A 17773-nucleotide genomic window follows, 5' to 3' on the forward strand; every position below is an offset into this window, starting at 1 on the left:
CATACATGCGGCTATAATTGGATGGCTGAGCATGAGCAGGTAGTCCTCTATGCTGGCGGCAGCGCTGACCGAGGTGGAGGGTCAGCAGTACACGTTGCCCCCTATCCTATAGAGATCACTGGCTGAGACCCCCGCTGATCTTGAGCCCAGGTGTCCCCCTCACCATGGGGTTACCGCACCCCTCACAGTGAGGAGGAGATGAAGCGCAGGTTGCAGTATCGCTGCTTTCACTTGTATGTGTGACTACGGCGATACCGGAGCCAACAAATATGGCGGCTACAGCAGCTGCACGACTGTTTCCGTGAGACCCGGTGAAAGGAACGGAGCGCTGATCGGGCATCTTTGGCAGCGCTCTATTCACGGTGGCGTCGCAGTGGGACAGGAGGGCAGCGGGAGGCGGCGGTCTACGGCTGGAACAACCCCTTTAAGGGCCATCTCACACTCGTGGTCTCGCGTTGCGTCTGGAAGCAAAAAGGAAGGAAAACGTTTCCCTTTTCCTGCACGTAGAAATGCACTGAAATCACAGAGCGCCGTTTTGAGTCCGTTTCTCAGTTTTTTGTCTCTATTCCGTTGTCCGTCTTACTTTAATTTTGTACAGTGTGAACCCGGCCTTCGCGCGGCCGGCATTGTGACCCCACCCCCGCGGGGCCGACACAACATCTCCAAGATGGCAGCAGCGGTACGATCATTGCTCTTCAATCTGCTGCAGCGGTACCAGCAAAGTGTTGGCTCAGCTCTGCTACATCGGTGCAGTGAGCAGCAGCTCAGAAGGGCGGGAGGTGCGGACCGTCACCGGCTGTAGGAAACGGGAGGATGAATATTGCAAACTGCGCAGCCGCCATAATCACCAGAACCAGAGATGGAGGACGAGACACCCGGGCGCCATATGTGAGTGGAGGAGGTGGTATCGCAGAGGACGGGATTAGATACGCAGCTCGGCAGACTGTATCACACTGGGGAGGATTAGATACACAGCTCAGCAGGCGGTATCGCAGAGGACGGGATGAGATACACAGCTCAGCAGAGGCTATCACACGTGACGGGATTAGATACGCAGGTCGGCAGACAATATCACACGACAGGATTAGATACGCAGCTCGGAAGACTGTATCACACAGGGGAGGATTAGATACACAGCTCAGCAGGCGGTATCACACTTGACGGGATTAGATACGATCAGTATTCGGGATCACACATTGGATACACAGCTCAGCTGGCAGTATCACGTGACGCTTTACCGGATGTAGTCGGGGCGCATGCGCAGCTGTGCGCTCGGGCCGCGCTGGTCTCCTGGTTACTGTTGCCGGGCAGCGAGGGCCGCGTCACAGCGACTTCCGGCCGCGGATTCCGTCAGGTGAGGCCGGGGTCAGAGCACCGACACGGAGGGGAGTACCGCCGTGTGTGCATGAGACCCCGGACGGCATGCGGCCTGTGTGCGGCTCCGGGTCTGACCTGTCTGTCTGTGGACGCCATCTGCCCGCAGTCCATACTGTAGATAGTCAGCTCCTGGGGACAGTCTGTAGGTGGCGCCAGGGATTGTATACAGGCTACGTGCGCGGTCTATAGGTGATTGTATACGGTCTGCACGGGCACATTCTATAGGTGATGGTCGGTCCCTCACGTGCGCAGTCTGTAGTCCCTGATATAGGCGCTACAGGTGCCGCCGAGGGGCGATAATACACATTATACGTGTGCGAAGTCTATAGGCGATTATGTGCCGTCCATGAGTGACAATATAAAGTCTGCAGGTGATGTTAGAATCTTCATGTACACAGTCCATAGGAGACTGGAATCTATAAGTGACTGTGTGCAGTCTTTAGGTGATGATTTAGCCTCTACATTTGAATAGTCTATAGGCGGCAGTGTAGAATATATAGGTGACTATGTGAAGTCCATAGATGAATGTGTTGTTTACATGTTCAGTCTACAGGTGATGATGTCTCTCGGAGCAGTCTATAGGGGATATTGTGCAGTCTATGGGTGACTAGAATCTATAAGCAATTGTGTGCAATCTATAGGTGGATTTGCTGTTTACATGTCTACATCATAGACTGGATGCTATGGTATATAGAGTCTACAGGAGCACAATCTATAGGGGATAGTGTGAAGTCTGTAGGTGGTGTGATATAGAGCCTTCAGATGTGCAGTCTATAGGTGGTGATGATGCAGTCTATAGGAGCAATCTATAGGTGATGATGAAGTAGAGTCTACATGTGATAGTTTGCAGCCTGCGTGTGCAGTCTGTAGGTGGTGATGTCGTCTATAGGAGCACAATCTATGGGTGGTGATGAAGTAGAGTCTGTGTGATTGTGTGCAGTCTATAGGTGATTGCAGCATGCGTGTGCAGTCGGTAGGTGGTGGTGATGTAGAGCCTTCATATGTGCAGTCTATGGGTGGTGATGATATAGTCTATAGGAGCACAATCTATAGGTGATGAAGAAGTAGAGTCTACATGTGATAGTTTGCAGTCTGTACGTGGTGTGATATAGAGCCTTCAGGTGTGCAGTCTATAGGTGGTGATGTAGTCTATAGGAGCACAATCTATAGGTGATGATGAAGTAGAGTCTAAATGTGATAGTTTGCAGCCTGCATGAGAATAGTCTATAGGCGATAGCGTGCAGTCTGCATGAGCAGTCTTTAGGTGATAGTGTGCAGTCTGTAGGTGGTGGGATATAGAGCCCTCAGGTGTGCAGTTTATAAGTGGTGATGTAGTCTATAGGAGCACAATCTATAGGTGGTGATGTAGTCGTCTGTGTGATTGTGTGCAGTCTATAAATGATAGTTTGCAGCCTGCGTGTGCAGTCTATAGGTGATAGCTTGCAGTCTGTAGGTGATGCTGATGTCCAGTCTGCATGAGTAGTCTATAGGTGATAGTGTGCAGCCTGTGGGTGATAGTTTGCAGTCTGTAGGTGATGCTGATGTCCAGTCTGCATGAGTAGTCTATAGGTGATAGTGTGCAGGCTGTAAGTGGTGTGATATAGAGGTGTGCAGTCTATGTGGTGATGTAGTTTATAGGAGCGCAATCTATAGGTGGTGATGAAGTAGAGTCTACATGTGATAGTGTGCAGCCTGTGGGTGATAGTTTGCAGTCTGTATGTGCACAGTCAATAGGTGGCGGTGATATAGAGCCTGCATGTTTGTAGTCTACGGGTGGTGATGTAGAGCCTACAGGTGTGCAGTCTATAAGAGCCCAATCTATAGGTGGTGATGAAGTAGAGTCTACATGTGATGATGTGCAGTCTGTAGCTGGTGGTGATGTAGAGCCTGCAGGTGCATAGTCTATAGGTGGTGGTGATATAAAGTATATAGGTGATGTAGAGTCTACAAGTGATAGTGTACAGTCTATAGGGGGTGATGTGCCGTCACCGTCTACTTGCTGCAGGTTATGAATCCTTTGTCGCTTTCTCTCTTCTCTTGCTGCTGACGGGACCAGTATGGCGGCAGCACGTGAGGAGGTCGCTGTATACGAGGATGAAGTCAGGTAACGTATAGAACCCAGGAGGCAGCGGAGATCCGGGAGCTTCTTCTTCACTTATAGGTTGTTTCCCATTGTGTCCCCTGTAGCAGGTAGTTGTCCATCGTGCTGCTGTGGAGGGGGGGGGTTGTCCTTCACCTGCACTAATCCTGATTACTGTAATCTATGCTCATTACCTGCAGATCTCGTTACGGCCACCTGGAGAAGATGACCGACCTGGTAGCCGTCTGGGAGGTCGCGCTCAGCGACGGGGTCCACAAGATTGAGTTTGAACATGGAACAACGTCAGGGAAACGCGTGGTGTACGTGGACGGCAAGGTGAGCTACTTGTCATTAATGTTGGGGGCGTCACACAATAGTCACAACTACAGGAGGAGGGGGGTGTTCTGACTGTGTGTGGAGTATCCCTGTAATACAGCCTCCTCGCGTTAGAGTAGTGCAGCTCTGGAGGTGACTGGAGTATAAGACATGGTATGGCTGCAGCTCTGGAGGTGACTGGAGTACAAGACATGGTATGACTGCAGCTGTGGAGGTGACTGGAGTACAAGACATGGTATGACTGCAGCTCTGGAGGTGACTGGAGTACAAGACATGGTATGACTGCAGCTCTGGAGGTGACTGGAGTACAAGACATGGTATGACTGCAGCTCTGGAGGTGACTGGAGTACAAGACATGGTATGACTGCAGCTCTGGAGGTGACTGGAGTATAAGACATGGTATGACTGCAGCTCTGGAGGTGACTGGAGTATAAGACATGGTATGACTGCAGCTCTGGAGGTGACTGGAGTACAAGACATGGTATGACTGCAGCTCTGGAGGTGACTGGAGTACAAGACATGGTATGACTGCAGCTCTGGAGGTGACTGGAGTACAAGACATGGTATGACTGCAGCTCTGGAGGTGACTGGAGTACAAGACATGGTATGACTGCAGCTCTGGAGGTGACTGGAGTACAAGACATGGTATGACTGCAGCTCTGGAGGTGACTGGAGTATAAGACATGGTATGACTGCAGCTCTGGAGGTGACTGGAGTATAAAGGCCCATTTACACACAACAATTATCGCTCAAAATTCGCTCAGAGGCAATCTTTTGAGCGATAATCGTTGTATGCGTTGACGCACTCCGAGAATTGCTGTGTTCTTGGAGTGCTCAGCTGGTATCCCACTGAGCACTCCGAGCGTGGTATGCAGAAGACAGCTCGAGTGCTGTCTTCTGTATACTTCTGCTGTGTTCTCAGAGTGCTCGGGTAGTATACAGCTGAGCTCTCCGAGCGGGGTATACAGAAGACAGCTGAAGCGCTGTCTTCTGTATGCAGCTGTTGTGTTCACAGAGCATACAGAAGACAGCTGGAGCATTGTCTTTTCCATACTCCTGGTGAGTTCACGGAGCGCTCAGCTGGTATACAGCTGAGCACTCCAAGCGGGGGTATGCAAAACACAGCTGGAGCGCAGTGTTTTCTGAGCAGGATACCAGCTGAAACAATAGTATCAGCGGTATCCCGCTGAGAACTCAGCGCCCGACACTAATAAGGCTCATGTGATGAGTGAATAGTGCTCAATGGCTGCGCGTTTAGACACAACGATTATCGCTCAAAAGACGGCTTTTGAGCGAATATCGTTGTGTCTATATGGGGTACAAGACATGGTATGACTGCAGCTCTGGAGGTGATCAGAGTATAACACATGGTATGGCTGCAGCTCTGGAGGTGACCGGAGTACAAGACATGGTATGGCTGCAGCTCTGGAGGTGACTGGAGTACAAGACATGATATGACTGCAGCTCTGGAGGTGACTGGAGTAGAAGACATGGTATGACTGCAGCTCTGGAGGTGACTGGAGTACAAGACATGGTATGACTGCAGCTCTGGAGGTGACTGGAGTACAAGACATGGTATGACTGCAGCTCTGGAGGTGACTGGAGTACAAGACATGGTATGACTGCAGCTCTGGAGGTGACTGGAGTACAAGACATGGTATGACTGCAGCTCTGGAGGTGACTAGAGTACAAGACATGGTATGACTGCAGCTCTGGAGGTGACCGCAGTACAAGACATGGTATGGCTGCAGCTCTGGAGGTGACCGCAGTACAAGACATGGTATGGCTGCAGCTCTGGAGGTGACTGGAGTACAAGACATGGTATGGCTGCAGCTCTGGAGGTGACTGGAGTACACGATATGGTATGACTGCAGCTCTGGAGGTGACTGGAGTATAAGAGGTGCTGTAGCCCAGAATAGGATGTTTACACTCTTGGCATCTGATATAACTGCAGATTTTTCTACTGACGAGGCGACAACCACTAAAGGTTTTCTGACATCTTCATCCTGTTTGAGGTCTCTTGTGCGGTTGTAAGTGGACAGCGCCCTTCGTGTCTGTGGTTGTGTCTGGTACTACACCCAACTTATGGACTGGAAACCAGCACTCTCTCCTGTCTCCTTTAACTGTACTTTGTTTTGCTTGGGACTTCTTTTTTACCCCCTAAGGGCCCCTTAACGGCGGCGTATGCTACATGCACCCAAGATTTTCAGGCACGACTGGCATGGGACGTATTCAGCACGACTGGCATAGGACAGCTCATAAACACCCCGTCCGTCAGCTGCCAGATACCCGCGGGCATTGCTTGTCCAGTAGGGATCACAGTAGGACACGTTGGGATGTGTTTATTTTCTTTTCACACGGACCTTCAGTCTGAGGATAACCCGATTGGCTGTAATATGCCGTGTGACCGCTCCTTGGGGTATTTCACACAGAGTACAAATGCTTCAGATTTTCCACAGCATTCCGACTCCAAGCCCGAGGGGGCGCTATAACAACTCTCATCCTCCTGGTATATAATCTGTAGCACCTCCATCGTTTGCTGTGGATTTGAGCTCAGATTTCATCATTCGTAACGCTAAGGCTGAACTGCGCGGCGAATCCGTACGATTATGAACCTTTCACGCAAGACGCACATAAAGACATGGAACACTTGGCACCAAAATCCACACGTCTGCCAGTTGTGCCGCTCTCACACGGACCGTTTTTTACAGCGTTAGAAACGCTAACACTAAAATGCATTGATGTCAGCGGGGCCGATCAGACGAGCGGTAGAAACGCCACAATTTCTGAACGCAGTCTGCTCAATTTTAGTGCATGTCACAATTTTTCTTAATGCACTTCATCACCCATTGTAATGGTGGGGTGCGTTAAAAACGCTGGCGAACACTGTGTTTTAACAGACGCCTCTGTGAGAGCAGCATTATGGGACGGAAAGCCACAGCAGCAGATTAATCCGTGGTATAATGGGGTATTTGCAGTGGTGCGAGGCAGATATACGCTATGATGGGAGGATTTGCAGTGGTGCGAGGCAGATATACGGTATGATGGGGTATTTGCAGTGGTGCGAGGCAGATATACGGTATGATGTGGTATTTGCAGTGGTACGAGGCAGATATATGCTATGATGGGGTATTTGCAGTGGTGCGGGGCAGATACAAGGGGATAGTTGCAGTCACATAGAGCGGTCTGGATCCTGGTCAGTCTGTGTCATCTTCCCCATTTGCTCTTCTCTCCGCGTTCAGGAGATCATCCGGAAGGACTGGATGTTTAAGCTGGTTGGAAAAGAGGCGTTTCCGGTCGGAGCCTCACAGACAAAAGCCACCATCAACATTGACGCGGTCAGCGGTTTTGCCTACGAGTACACCCTAGAGGTAAACGGCAAGAGCCTGAAGAAATACATGGAGAACCGATCCAAGACCACCAACACCTGGGTGCTGCATGTGGATGGAGAGGACTGCCGGGTGGTGCTGGGTAAGAGGGGCCGCCCGCCCACTGATACACTGCAACAAACCCCCTGCCTGCAGGATGAATGGGAGTTATGAGCAGCTGCACTAAAGCTCTGCACACTGTACTTTACACGGGACCATTCTTGTGTGCACGTGCCGGTGACGTGTACATGAGCCGGTGACGTCACCACTCGCTCGCGGGCAGCCTGTTAGACACGCAGAGTCATCGTTGCCTCATTTGCCGCGTGAAAGACGCAACGATCAGTGATTAAAGTGAACGGGTCAACGATGGTTTCTCTGCCGGCATAAAATGAATGACAACAAGAAGCGAACGATTCTCACTTGTCATTGGCTCGCATTTAGACCGAATGATTATCATTCCTTTTCACTTGTTTGAATTATAATCGTTCCGCCTAAAAGGGTCTCGGCTGTAGGTGAAGTAATCCTGGCCTCGCGCTGCTCACAGCTGCAGCACCGGTCACAGTGTATCAGAGCTCTCCCTTGTAACACGCCATACATCCGAGATGGTGTGCGGGCGCGATCACACAACGGTGGCTTGGACACAGTGACAAAAATGCAGAGTGTTGCCAATATGGTTTTTGGTGCAGTTCCTAATGCGTCCAACCTGCCCCCGTGTGATCGCAGCAGGAGGGTCCGTTCGTACATATGCCCCCTTGTGATCGCAGCAGGAGGGTCCGTTCGTACATATGCCCCCGTGTGATCGCAGCAGGAGGGTCCGTTCGTACATATGCCCCCGTGTGATCGCAGCAGGAGGGTCCGTTCGTACATATGCCCCCGTGTGATCGCAGCAGGAGGGTCCGTTCGTACATATGCCCCCGTGTGATCGCAGCAGGAGGGTCCGTTCGTACATATGCCCCCGTGTGATCGCAGCAGGAGGGTCCGTTCGTACATATGCCCCCGTGTGTTCGCAGCAGGAGGGTCCGTTCGTACATATGCCCCCGTGTGATCGCAGCAGGAGGGTCCGTTCGTACATATGCCCCCGTGTGATCGCAGCAGGAGGGTCCGTTCGTACATATGCCCCCGTGTGATCGCAGCAGGAGGGTCCGTTCGTACATATGCCCCCGTGTGATCGCAGCAGGAGGGTCCATTCCTACATATGCCCCCGTGTGATCGCAGCAGGAGGGTCCGTTCCTACATATGCCCCCGTGTGATCGCAGCAGGAGGGTCCGTTCCTACATATGCCCCCGTGTGATCGCAGCAGGAGGGTCCGTTCCTACATATGCCCCCGTGTGATCGCAGCAGGAGGGTCCGTTCGTACATATGCCCCCGTGTGATCGCAGCAGGAGGATCCGTTCGTACATATGCCCCCGTGTGATCGCAGCAGGAGGGTCCGTTCCTACATATGCCCCCGTGTGATCGCAGCAGGAGGGTCCGTTCGTACATATGCCCCCGTGTGATCGCAGCAGGAGGGTCCGTTCGTACATATGCCCCCGTGTGATCGCAGCAGGAGGGTCCGTTCCTACATATGCCCCCGTGTGATCGCAGCAGGAAGGTCCGTTCGTACATATGCCCCCGTGTGATCGCAGCAGGAGGGTCCGTTCCTACATATGCCCCCGTGTGATCGCAGCAGGAGGGTCCGTTCGTACATATGCCCCCGTGTGATCGCAGCAGGAGGGTCCGTTCGTACATATGCCCCCGTGTGATCGCAGCAGGAGGGTCCGTTCCTACATATGCCCCCGTGTGATCGCAGCAGGAAGGTCCGTTCATACATAGAAAATGGTGCAGAATTTCTGCAGTGGAAAATCTGCATCAGAACCGTGCCTAAAACCTCACAATCTGCGCTTTGTGTGGATTTTGCCCCTTCATCGCAGGTGCTGTCACACGGACAAGGTTCCCGGGCGCGGTTTAATAGAACCTATTGTTTTAAATGGGTGTTTTATACGTGATTTTTCTGTGCGACATTAAAATCACATCTGTTCTAATTTTCTGAGGTTTTCCTATAAAAAAAAAAAAGCAATTTTCGTTTACGTGAAAAACACGCTTGAAAATTGCATGCTCAGCTGTACGATTTTCCCACAAATCGCAATTTTGCGAGCGCACAGATATTGCACTCATCCGTGTGACTCGAGCCTGAAATCGTGAAATCTGCTGTAGATTCGCATTAAAATTCGCCCCAACGGCGCGGGTTTTGAGGTGTTTTCGGTGGGGCTTTGGTGTGGATTTTCTGCTGTGGAAAATCTGTAACATTTCCCGTTGTGTGTGAATGTACCCTGATGCAGTAACGCTCTCGGCCTCTATGTGGCGCCGTCTTCTCTTGTGCATTACACCTTCCAGAGGAGACAAATGTTAATTGTACACAGGAACCCTGAAAACATCCCTAAACCCGTGAAACCTCATAACTTCCTGGCATCTCTGGTGTCTCCTCCTCTCGGCTCTACTAACCCCGCATCACCCACCTTGTGCCCCTCGCCCTCCTCTTAGATTGTAAGCTCTTCTTACCAGCTGTGCCGTTCTTGTAGTGGTAATATGGGAGGAGCTAAACATTTTCCATATAAAGTTGCTTGACACTTTGTAGTATATTTTAAGCTTGTTACTCCATCTTCCAGTTCTCCGGCTGCGGCCTGCACAGACGGGAGGTTGTCATGGTTACGTCCAGGGTCCTGTATAAATCTCTACTCTAATTGGGTCCATTTCTTATGATAATAAACCTTTAGGCTGGAGTCGCACAGGATGGAAATGCTGCGGAATTTCCATGTAGACCCTCCGCACGAAAATTTAAAACTGAGACTAGGCAGAAAAAGTGGCCGAGATTTGCAAAAACTTCGGTCCCACGCTGCTGACACTCCACCGCGACGCGGAATTGAAATCTGCAACATGTCAATTTTGGTGCCATTTCCGCTGCCAACTCTTTTCTCTCTATGGGGAGATTTCCACAGCGGAATGCAGGCTAAAAAGCCGCTTCAAAATTCGCGTCAAATGGCGTGGGGTTTGAGGCAGCCTTTCTGCTGCGGATGTCTCGCTGAATTTCCATGCAGTCGCACTGTGGACATTCTGCGAGATTTCCATCCCATGTGACCCCAGCCTTACTTCTGACTCCCTCCCCTCCCAAATATGTGTATATCCAGTATAGATGAGGAAGCTATATGTATTCATATAGGCAGGGTGAAGCCATGACGACCAGGAGGCAATACCTCCATTCTTTATACTGCAGGCTGCATCTAGAGAGAACAATAGTGACGCACAGAATGAGATGGGTTACCAGCAGAGGGCGTCCCCCATCATGTTAGGGTCATGGATATATATGTCTGACTCTGTCCTTGATTGTGTTTTAGAGAAGGACACAATGGACGTCTGGTGCAACGGGAAGAAGCTGGAGACTGCGGTAAGTGTGATGCTAACGACACTTCACAATCGTTATAAGATTAGGTGTGAACCCCCTCAGACTGCAGCTGATCATAGAAGTGACCTAATGGAGCAGAGCTGCAGTGTAAAGCATGCGTGACAGAGCAGCAGTGAGGAGTCATGAGGTGAATTTCAGACTCCTCTAAACAATCTAGCTGAGCTAGAGCTGCTGATTGGAGCTGTGCCCTAATAGAGAACAGCTACAGTGTACAGCATGGGGGACAGAGCTGTAGCCTGAGCACCTGATGAGGCCAGCTGTGGACTCCAGACTACTTCATACGTCTATAGATGATCTAGTTTAGCTGGAGTCATTGATCAGAGCTGTAGTGTAAAGTATTGGGGACAGAGCAGCATCATGAGCTGGACTTCCACTTACCTCAGACTCCAATAGACAATGTAGCTGAGTTGATGCTGTATCTTTTGGGCCGCACTCCGATTTCTGCTTTAGTCACTGAATGTGCTATTGTCTCGCTGTAATCTGCTGTCTTGAACTCCTCTCTCACACTTGTCTTCCTTCCTGCAGGGAGAGTTTGTAGACGACGGCACCGAGACACATTTCACCATCGGCGATCACGACTGCTGCATAAAAGCAGTGAGCAGCGGTAAACGCAGGGAAGGCATCATCCATACGCTGATCATGGACGAGCGGGAAATCCCAGAGAGCACCGAATAACGCCCGCCATGCCCGCCTCTCAGGGACGCTAATCCTCTGTAAGACACGAGTGTCTGCGCTGTGGGTGTAGCTGCTCCAGCGCTGAGTGACGCTGATCTCCTCCTGCAGAGTTCTATCCTGCCAGTGGGCCATACCCCAGGGGCCAGAGCCGCAGGACGTTATGGTCCCTCTCACTGCGCTCTCCAGGGGGCACAAACTTTCAGCCTTCAGAAGAAGTTATTTTGTTAATAGGAAATGTTTAGTTTTTTTACTTTTGTTCCTTTAATCGTCTTTATTCTGTCAAAAAACGCATCCAAAACTAAAGATCTCATCTAACCGTAACACCAAATCCAAGGAAGTGACCCTAGATTACAGTCTAGATTATACTCCAGTCACATCCAAAGCTGCAGCCACCATTCTGTTACTGGATAGCTTATACTGCCATCCCATCCAAAGCTGCAGTCATGATTATTACAGCGTAGCTTATACTCTAGTTACATCCAAAACTGCAGTTCTTTTACAGCATAGTTTATACTCCAGTCCCAGCTAGAGCTGTAGTCCTTATACGATTACATCCTGTCTTCTACTCCAGTCACATCCAAAGCTGTAGTCACCGGTCTCTTGTTACACCACAGCTATGTATAATTTACACCAGGAAACATTCCCCTGTGCCTTGTAGTGATCCATTGTTACACTATATACTCCAATCACAGCTAGAGCTGTAGTCACTATACAGCTATTATGTCATGGCTTATATTTGTCTCGTCCAGAACTACACTGACTGTTCTGTTCCTTCATAGCGGAAGTCATTCTACTTCTGTTACATCAGGTTTTATATTCCAGGAACATCCAGAGCTGCAGTCACTATTCTGTTACATCATAGCTTATACTCCACTCCCAGCCAAAGCTGTAGTCATTATGCTGCTATTACATGTTGTGTTATACTCCAGTCACAGATTGGCTGGCTGTTACTGAGGTCCATGAGGTGAAACACACGTCCCTTACACCTTTGCAGAAGAGCACATAGAAAGCAAGCTGAGAGTTGTAGTTCACAACAGCTGGAGAGCGCTGCTCTGTACAGACGCTGACACAGCCGTGAGGTTAGATCACATTGCATGAGACTTAACAGCAGAATCCTAACTGCAGCTTTGGATGTGACTGGAGTAGACAAGGTTTCCCAGTGTGGATTATACGTAGATGTGAAACGTAAGAGATGCTAGAAAGTAATCTGGAGAAGTCGTTCTGCTGCCACCAATACTGACTCCCTTAGCGCCACCGCCTGGCAGATGCAGCGCTACCGGGGCAACGGTCAGACAGGCTGCACTCACCACACTCCCGACAGGTTTGCAGGGTAACATGGCGCTGGCCACGCAGCATTGTAGGTCAGTGAGGTCCACCGGGCAGCGCCCTGGTTTCCGTTGTAAGGACATTTGGAATCCACATCGCAGAGGCAACAGAAAATCCAAAAGTCAAAAGGGGATTTATTCGCGGATTTCACTGCAAATGTACAGCAAATCGCTGCGAGAGCAATCCGCCGCGTGAACGCACTCATGCTGGAAACCCTGACGCGGCTGTGAACAGGACCGGATCTAGTGGCGGCCTGCACCGATGCTGTTGGAGGCGGCCTGCACATTTTAGATGTCACGTCTGTCTGATGATGTCATCTTCCATCTTTGTCCATTACAGAATAACTTAAAACCGCCCGTGCCAAGAAGTGCTGCGTGCTCCAATCGGAGTCTGGTTCTCATGTCAGGTGATGAAGTCGTGAACTGATCGGTGGCCACTTCCTGTCGCCGGCGGTTTTTAATTACGTTTCATGATGTAATTGCGCCAATATCCTCTGTCGTATTTTCATAAAGCTCAGTGACTGCAGTCCTGCATGATTTGTGCCATTGTTGTTCTTTACTGCTGCACAATTCTCCATATAGCCATAATGGACAACAACTGCGCCGCAGCTTTGTATGTGTGCTGTGTCGGGCTACACAATCCCAGATACTGGCCACGACACGCATACAAGAGGAACAGTTGTGTAGAGCTGGAATGACTGTTACACATGATGCAAGGCCGCCTGTCCACGGCCGAGGTGGAATAGCGCTAGTGATATTCGGGAGGGGGAGGAGTCCTGACAGGTCTCCGCGGTGAGCCTATCTAATGAAAAGCGTTCACTGCATTACCCGCGCCCAGATTATCGCCGCAGGTAACGCAATGACCACTCGCCCATGGACAGGCAGCCTAATCTTTCTGGGGATTATAAGAGTAGCATCTGATATTGGTCACACATATCCTCCAGAGGCATTTACATCATGTATGTCTGATATCAGCTGTTATTCTATCCGCAGCTCCTCTTATAACGCTCCAGTACTTCTAAAACCTCCAGAGACATTTACATCATATAACGCTCAAGTACTGATCTGCCATGTAAATGTCTCAGGGTTATATCCGTACTGGAGCGTTATAGGAATATCAGTCATATACATGATGTAAATGTCTCTGGAGGATATACCAGCACTGAAGGGCTCTAAGAGGAGCTGCTGAGATCAGTCACATATAGGACGTCTCTGGCAGTTATATCAGTACTCGAGCGTTGTATGATGCAAGTGTCTCTGGAGGTTATATCCGTACTGGAACATTAGAGGGGCAGCTGATATCAGATACATATGATGTAAGTGTATTATTACAGCCCACTTACACCAGAGCGCAGATGTTGAACCGTAAACACAACGAAACTTTTTAACTTTTTCATTTTTGGAGTTTTTGGTAAAACAAAATATAAAGTGAGTGAAGAATCAAAGTGAGGAATGTATCGGCGGGGGGCACAGATGGCGAGGGTATTACCAGACATACTGAGAAGCCACCTATCACTTGATTAATGTGATATGTGGTGACCCTGTCCACAACCGATAGCGCTATAATCACCAGCAACAAAAGGATATTCTACATTTAATCTGCAATCAACCAATAAAAAAAGCTCCTCCCAGCGCGCGATCTATAAGGCACGAGCTATAGGGTAGCTGCACTCCCTGGATTATACTGCACTCAGCTCACACGTTGCGGTTTGAATCTTTAACCATAACATGCGCTGAAGATGCGACTGGAGTCCATGAAATGCGGCAAGGCACAAAGGTGCTAAAGAGCACGAGCGTCCAGCAGCAGCAGCATGGCCACCTCTGGTGCGCTCAGGACGCTACTCTAGAGGGCGGCAGGTGAACACATACTGGGGCTTTGCTTGGAAACGGTCGAATATGACGTAATGCTCTGGCGGCACCGCCCCGTCTACCAGAGTCTCGTACACCTGCAGAGGGTCGGGCTCCACACAGGGGAGAATGGGCTGGTTCCTGTTGTATTTCGTTGCAGCACCGATCACCACCTCTGCCTGCAGGATATAGAACGGCCCATCCTTCTCCGGAACTTGGAATCTGTGCATGATGTTGGTCAGATGCTTCTTAAAGTAAATGCCCGCTCTGTACTTAGTGTCTGAAAGAGAGAAGAGCATGCGTGACGGCCGGCGCAGAAGAGAGCGGCACACGTGATGCCCGGCGCAGGAAAGAGGCACACAGGAAAGAGAGGCCTGCATGACAGTTGGCGCAGAAGAGAGTGGCACGCATGATGCCCGGCGCAGGAAAGAGGCACACATGACAGTCGGCACAGGATAGAGAGGCATGCATGACAGTTGGCGCAGAAGAGAGCGGCACACAATGTCCGGCACAGGAAAGAGAGGCACGTATGACAGGCGGCGCAGGAAAGAGAGGCGCGCATGATGGCCGTCGCAGGAAAGAGACGCATGCACGGCCGCAGCACTTAGACCCATATAAGGCCGCATTTACACAGCGGAGGAAAAGCGCTGGAGTTCTGTGTATTGGCACGACGTACAGAACTCACACAATGTTTATACGGGCGCTTTTCCTTTCTCACCAATAGCGCAGGATGGAAAAACTGAAGCAAGTCCTATTCTCATTCGATTCACGCCCAAGAATAGGACTTGCAGCGTGCGGTGTCTCACACAGACGGGATGTCCATGTGCCATGCGATGTGAGTTGCGCCCCAAGAATCTCAGGTGCAATTTGTTATCGACCGTGTAAATACAACCTACGTTAGTAGGCAGTTGTGGCAGCGGGATTAGTATGATTTTTCCCTGGCGGACGATGCACTTAATACACAAAGCGATGCAGGCCTCTTCGTATATTCAGCGCATCCCAGCAGCTCCATGCCCCTTCTCAGAAATGAAAATCAGGTCTGATCTGGTGTAAATGATTCATAAATGTGTCTTTCCAGGGAGGCCACACCCCCTCCTAACAAGCCCCACCCACTTAAAAAAAATAGCAGGTCACGGCCGAAAGCTAAAAAGTTGCAATTGTTTGTACAAATACCTGTTTGTGCAGAAATGTGCAACTTTTATGCCAGAAAGTGGTGTAAAAGCTTTCATACGTGTGCCCCATAGGGCGAGAGAAAGGTTTACACCACAGCTGCAGGATCTGATGGCTCAGTACTGCAGTGTACAAAGAGTTATTAAAGGGGTTGAACCAAAGTCAACTTTTATCACCTAGTCATAGGATAGGAGGATAAAACTCTGATTGGTGGGGGTCTCATAACCGAGAACAGGGGTCCTGTCCCCCCCCCCCTCTCATAACTGCGGGCTTACTGCACCTCCCACATGATGGAAGAGATCAAATGGAGTGGTGCTAAAGTATAAGCGGAGCCGCTCCATTCATTTCAATGAGGCTGACAGAAATAGCCGAGTGCCTGCATTCTACTATTTCCGGCAGTCTCGCTGAAAGCGATTGGAGCGGCGCAGCGCATACTCAACAGCCACTCCATGCAATCTCCTCACTGGATTGGTTGGGGTGTAAGCAGGAAGACACCCACTGATCAGCTTTTCATCACCTATTCTGGTACAAGCTCTTGCAACAGGGCTGTGTGCTTTGTCTGTGCCGGTGACAGACGGATCCCCCTTTATTACCAGCTTTGCCGCATTGCTGTAATTTACATGTATTTTTTTGTGGTGATTATCTCGTAAATAAATACAGATTTTGTGAGACCCACAACTGCACCAAATGCTTCTTACCCATCACCAGGCGCCACAAGTGGTGCCCGCACATTGGTTCCAGCTCATTGGGGAGTCACATGATCCTTTCAGAAAGGCTGTGACTCCAGGACACATGGTGCACGTTGGCTCATAGAGCAGTGTTGGGGGGTGATGAGCGGTAGGTGCCGCTGTACCAAGAATCACGGTTTCTCACCTTTGGACGTGGCATACAATCTATGGAAGCCAACATCACAGATCTTCTTACAGAACTGTCTGGGGACGAGCTGGTACAACTGCTCGGTACTCGGCTTCTTCTGCCGCAGCTCCACCTCCTCCTTCTTGGACTGGAAGACCCCGGACAGCCATTTGTTTTGCACTTCCTCCATCTAGAAAAAGAAGAACATGAGGAATCTAAGGGGTGGGAGCTCAGTTCCTGCTCCTGGCTCTTCCATCCCCCCCCCCCCCCTGCAGATGAGGACGACGTATATCGGCTCAGCGTGAAAACCGAGCCGATATACGTTCGTGTGAATGCAGCCTCAGATGAACAACACCACATGACAGATTACACCGTGTCATTATTTAACAAAATTTAGGTTAAAGTGCCGAAGCAGTGTGAGAGAAAATAAGTACACCCTTTGACTGCCCACCCACTAGTGTTTTTTTACTGCGAAATTCGCAGCGTTTTTTTTTTCTGCAGGGGTCTTTGGGGTATGGGACATGCAAAGCTAAAATCGCGATATCGCGGTAAATCGCGATTTTGCGCGATCGCGATTTTTACATTACAAGTCCCATAGACCCCCTGCAGAAAAAAAAAACCTGCGAATTTCGCAGTGAAAAAAAACGCTAGTGGGTGGGCACCCTTAGGCTGCATTCCCACAAACGTATATCGGCTCGGTTTTTACGCCAAGCCGATATACGTTGTCCTCGTGTGCAGGGGGGGGGGGGGAGGGGGGATGGAAGAGCCAGGAGCAGGAACTGAGCTCCCGCCCCCTCTCTGCCTCCTCTCCACCTCTCTGCACTATTTTCAATGGGGAGAGGCGGGGCTAATTCGCGGACCTTAGTCCCTCCCCCGTCCCGCCTCCTCTCATTGAAAATAGTGCAGAGGGGCGGAGAGGAGGCAGAGAGGGGGCGGGAGCTCAGTTCCTGCTTCTGGCTCCTCCAGGCTCCCCCCGCTGCAGATGAGGACAACGTATATTGGCTCGGCGTGAAAACCGAGCCGATATACGTTCGTGTGAATGCACCCTTACTGCTTCCATAGGAATTAAGAGGGTGAGTACCAGCCAGGTGCTACTTATCAAACGCCCTTGATTAAATGATCATCAGCAAGTGTGACCACCTCTTTAAAATCAGAAGTCTTGGCAGTTTGCTGGACTGGAGCATTCAGGTGTGTGTTACGGAGGAAAGACATCAGCAATGAACTTAGAGAAGCAATTGTTGCTGCCCAGCAATCTGGGGAGGGTTATAAGGCCATGTCGAAACAGTTTGGAGTCCAAAAA

General features: G+C 50.3%; 2 protein-coding genes across 5 annotated transcripts in view; one reads left to right on the forward strand and one right to left on the reverse strand.

The window, feature by feature from the left end:
* The first annotated feature begins 1252 nt into the window (after positions 1-1252).
* On the forward strand, positions 1253-13134 carry FAIM (Fas apoptotic inhibitory molecule). Of its 4 annotated transcripts, XM_066575285.1 has the most exons (6): positions 1363-2734; positions 2810-3481; positions 3658-3793; positions 7036-7264; positions 10533-10582; positions 11126-13134. In XM_066575285.1, the coding sequence occupies exons 2-6, from the start codon at positions 3435-3437 to the stop codon at positions 11273-11275; spliced, it is 612 nt and encodes a 203-aa protein (XP_066431382.1). In that variant the 5' UTR covers positions 1363-2734; positions 2810-3434; the 3' UTR covers positions 11276-13134. The 4 variants fall into 4 exon arrangements, with proteins under 4 accessions (XP_066431379.1, XP_066431382.1, XP_066431383.1 ...); XM_066575282.1 differs by lacking the exons at positions 1363-2734; positions 2810-3481 and adding an exon at positions 1253-1354; XM_066575286.1 differs by having other exon boundaries at positions 1363-3567.
* Positions 13135-13978: 844 nt separating this feature from the next.
* Positions 13979-17773, reverse strand: part of LOC136576196 (protein mono-ADP-ribosyltransferase PARP14-like) — a 913674-nt gene continuing 909879 nt past the window's right edge. The window contains exons 14-15 of the mRNA XM_066575280.1: positions 16492-16663; positions 13979-14728 (exon numbers count right to left, since the gene is read on the reverse strand). Coding sequence (XP_066431377.1) covers positions 14439-14728; positions 16492-16663 — 462 coding nt within the window. The 3' untranslated portion in view covers positions 13979-14438. The remainder of the gene's footprint in view (positions 14729-16491; positions 16664-17773) is intronic.

Source organism: Eleutherodactylus coqui, chromosome 8 (assembly GCF_035609145.1).
Source record: "Eleutherodactylus coqui strain aEleCoq1 chromosome 8, aEleCoq1.hap1, whole genome shotgun sequence".
NCBI classification, from domain to species: domain Eukaryota; kingdom Metazoa; phylum Chordata; class Amphibia; order Anura; family Eleutherodactylidae; genus Eleutherodactylus; species Eleutherodactylus coqui.